This window comes from Triticum aestivum, chromosome 1B (assembly GCF_018294505.1).
Source record: "Triticum aestivum cultivar Chinese Spring chromosome 1B, IWGSC CS RefSeq v2.1, whole genome shotgun sequence".
In the NCBI taxonomy this organism is placed as follows: Eukaryota; Viridiplantae; Streptophyta; class Magnoliopsida; order Poales; family Poaceae; genus Triticum; species Triticum aestivum.
Genome location: NC_057795.1, coordinates 284,554,666 through 284,557,822, shown reverse-complemented (window position 1 = coordinate 284,557,822; position 3,157 = coordinate 284,554,666). Strand labels below are relative to the sequence as shown.

The following is a 3,157-nucleotide window of genomic DNA, read 5'->3' as shown; positions in this document are numbered from 1 at the left end:
GTCACACACAAGTGCCATAAAGTAAGGACAATCAGCCAACTTACAGCAGCTTGATCTTGCTCCATGCGTGTTATGCCAAATTGCTGTGCAACATTCTCAGAGGTAAGGCCCATTGGGAGAAGGCAATCACGTGCTTGAGCAAATAGCTCAACCTAAAATAGTTGGAGATCCCAACCCAACATTTTATCAGCTGTAACATCTTTACAGATGCATCTAAAGACGATAGTCTTGCGTGAAACCGACCCATTTGACTTACTTTGGGATTCACTTTCCCAATAAGATCAACTTTGTTCACTGTCATGGACTCTACGCCAGCAGCAATACCTTTTGAAAGGAGCGAACAAATTAAGATCACCAACGAAGTCAAACAAACTACATAAATCAGTTTTCAGTAAACCATACCGATATCATACATCCCTGCTTTTATAGCAGCAGCAACATCTGCGACTGCCTGAAGCCCAGAAGAGCACTGCCGGTTTACAGTCTTCAGAGGAACCGTGTCTACAGCACATGAAACGAGTTAATCAAAGGTGGGGATAATCATGTCCAATATTAAAGGAAAATGTGATGAAGATGGTGAAATTACCAGGGAAACCCGCATACAACGCGGCCATCCTGCATTCTATTGCCCTTTGGGACCCAGGAGCTAAAACAGTACCAACAACAATGTCGCCAACTTCGCTCGGATTTAACTTTGTTTTATCCACCAAAGCCTGAAATTGGGAGCGGAAAGGATGATGAGACAAGAGCAACTACTTCACTAAATTGTTGTTTTGGTTGCAACAAGGAAACAAGATAACAAACAGAAACCTTGAATACGGGCACTAGGAGGTCCTCAGGGAGTGTATCCTTGAAACTACCTCTCTTGGCCTTGCAGATTGCTGTCCTATAGGCACTGAAGACATGAAAGGTAGATACGTCATGCATGTTTTATGTTTGACCTCTGTTTACGAGAATTGGCTAAGAAAAAGGAAAATTATTGAAATATTACAATTATGAACCTAGTGCGAAAAGACAGTGCTAGTTCTGTTGCAGTTCATACATATATACTTCCTATCCAATTCGTATATCTGTAATGCTAAAAGTTACTCCGAAGATCTTTATGATCTGTATCATTCTCCGGCGCAGTAGACATGCAACTCAGACAGTTCACAAGGACCAAATCTGGCACGACCTTAGCAAACACAAAAGCCAAGAAACTAAGTTGGCATTAATCCATTGTTGCATGCTTCCACAGTTTGCAGTACCGTCGTGATCACCAAAGTACACTTGGCACTGTATCTTTCTTTGGCCAACGGCCAGACCGAAAAGCTAAGCATGAATTCCGGCACCACTGGCAACCAGAGCCTAACTAGCAGCTGACGATCCAACAAACAGTAGCGGACGAAGCGACAGGAGAAGGAGCGGCAGACATGACTTACGCGACGATGACGACGTCGTCGGCGAAGCAGGGACCCCGGTGGTACGCGGCGCTCTCCCCCGCGGCGCACGCGCTGGCCTGCGACACCAAGTAAAGAAACGGCAAGATCGTCACAGATCTGGAACCGAGACGCCGGCACGGCGGCGAAGAGGAGATGAGAGGGAGAAGGATCTCACGGAGATGGCGGAGGCGGCAGGGCTGGCGCCGGCCGCGGGCTCCAGGTGCCGCAGCAGGATCCTCTGCCTGTCGAGCGCCTTCTCCATTGCTGGCTGCTGTCTCAACCTTGCCTCCTTTCTTCCTTCTCCCCTGCCTCTCGGCGTCCTCCCTGTCTCGGGAGGAATTGGTGGTTAATGGTGAGAATGGTTGGTTAGTCGGTAGTCTGCTGCGCGCGCCGGGTGGCGACGGACGGGGCGTGTGGTATTTCTAGTCAGGTAAAGGAGCCCCTGAAAAAAAAGTAGAGGAAGAGGAGGGGGAATTTCGGAGGAGCTCACTGCGACTTTGGTGGGGTGGAGAGGTCGGGGGTGTGAAAACTATGGACGACTTTGCAAGACTCGACTCGCCGGTCCCGGGTGGTCGTCGATCGTGGTCGTGGGAGGCGACGCGAGGGGCATAGTTGTTGGGTTGGTTTTCCTCCCACGCGGTGCACGGGATGCCGGGGCAAGACAAATGCTGCCCGGCGTGGCTTCCACAGACGGCGACAGGCTGCCGCGCCGGAGCAGGCCTCCACGAATTTCGCGCCCATTTAGAGCATCTCTAAATACATTTAGGCGGCCTGTAAAATAAAAATAGGGTACTGTTGACATCAGATTTTGGCACGGTCAATAACTTATTTAAGGTGGCCTCAAATGGAGAAGTGGTCTTCATGAAAGAGTTCCATATTGTCGATATGAACATCTTTGAAGTTTGGGTCATCGTAGTCCGATTTTATCTCGAAGGCCAAAACTATGCTCAAAGTACTAAGATCTTATATTCAGAGTACAGTTTCGCTGATTAAGCCCCCAAGACGACCTTAAATGAAAAAATTATCTACATGGATTGTCTTCGTCTCGTCGAAACGATTGATTTTGATATAAAAACCGTTTCAATCCGAGTTCGTATGCAAAAGTTAGAGCCATCGGAATACAGCCCTGTCAGGAGGCAAAAACTGGCGCGCCCCACCAGACACCCTGTCTGATGGGTAGCGCGAGGGATAGCCTATTTTGCGCAACCAATTTGACCCTTAAGATGACCTTTGATCAAAAAATGTTCAACATAAAAGTTGTTCGTCTCGTCGAAACGGTCAAGATTGCTTTTGGGCTCGTTTCCATCCGAGATCGTTTACCACCACAAAAAAGATCCGCAAGGTGCAGCCAGTTTAAACCGAACAGTTTTGGAAAGTTTGGACAAAACCAATCCGAATTTGACTAGGGTTTTGGACGTGAATCCAAGCCTTTTCCTTGCACGGGAAGTCCAGCCGCCTCTTATATGCCTAAGGGGTGACGGCCGATTGAACAACACACAATCGATCAATCAATCTACCACTTTTTATCTTTTATCTTTTCTCCTTAACCCTAGTTCTTTTTCTTCCTCGTTCTTCGTTCGTTCTTCTTCATTGCAGGGCGGCGAACCTCGAGGCCCTAGGGGCGATCAGGTCGACCTAGGGCATCCCATAGCCGCCGCGCGCCCTGACGGGGTCCCTCCCGGGCGTGTGGGGTTTTGGGTCCTCAAAAGCACCCGCCGGATTGCCTGTGTACCGCG

The 3,157-nt window shown here is 48.8% G+C and overlaps 1 protein-coding gene across 1 annotated transcript in view; it reads right to left on the bottom strand.

Moving 5' to 3' along the window:
- The window catches only part of LOC123119649 (3-ketoacyl-CoA thiolase 2, peroxisomal), a 4,069-nt gene extending 2,140 nt beyond the window's left edge, over window positions 1-1,929 (bottom strand). Inside the window, exons 1-7 of the mRNA XM_044539518.1 lie at window positions 1,597-1,929; window positions 1,422-1,498; window positions 811-895; window positions 587-713; window positions 403-501; window positions 257-324; window positions 45-152 (exon numbers count right to left, since the gene is read on the bottom strand). Coding sequence (XP_044395453.1) covers window positions 45-152; window positions 257-324; window positions 403-501; window positions 587-713; window positions 811-895; window positions 1,422-1,498; window positions 1,597-1,683 — 651 coding nt within the window. The 5' untranslated portion in view covers window positions 1,684-1,929. The remainder of the gene's footprint in view (window positions 1-44; window positions 153-256; window positions 325-402; window positions 502-586; window positions 714-810; window positions 896-1,421; window positions 1,499-1,596) is intronic.
- Between the last annotated feature and the right edge of the window lie 1,228 nt (window positions 1,930-3,157).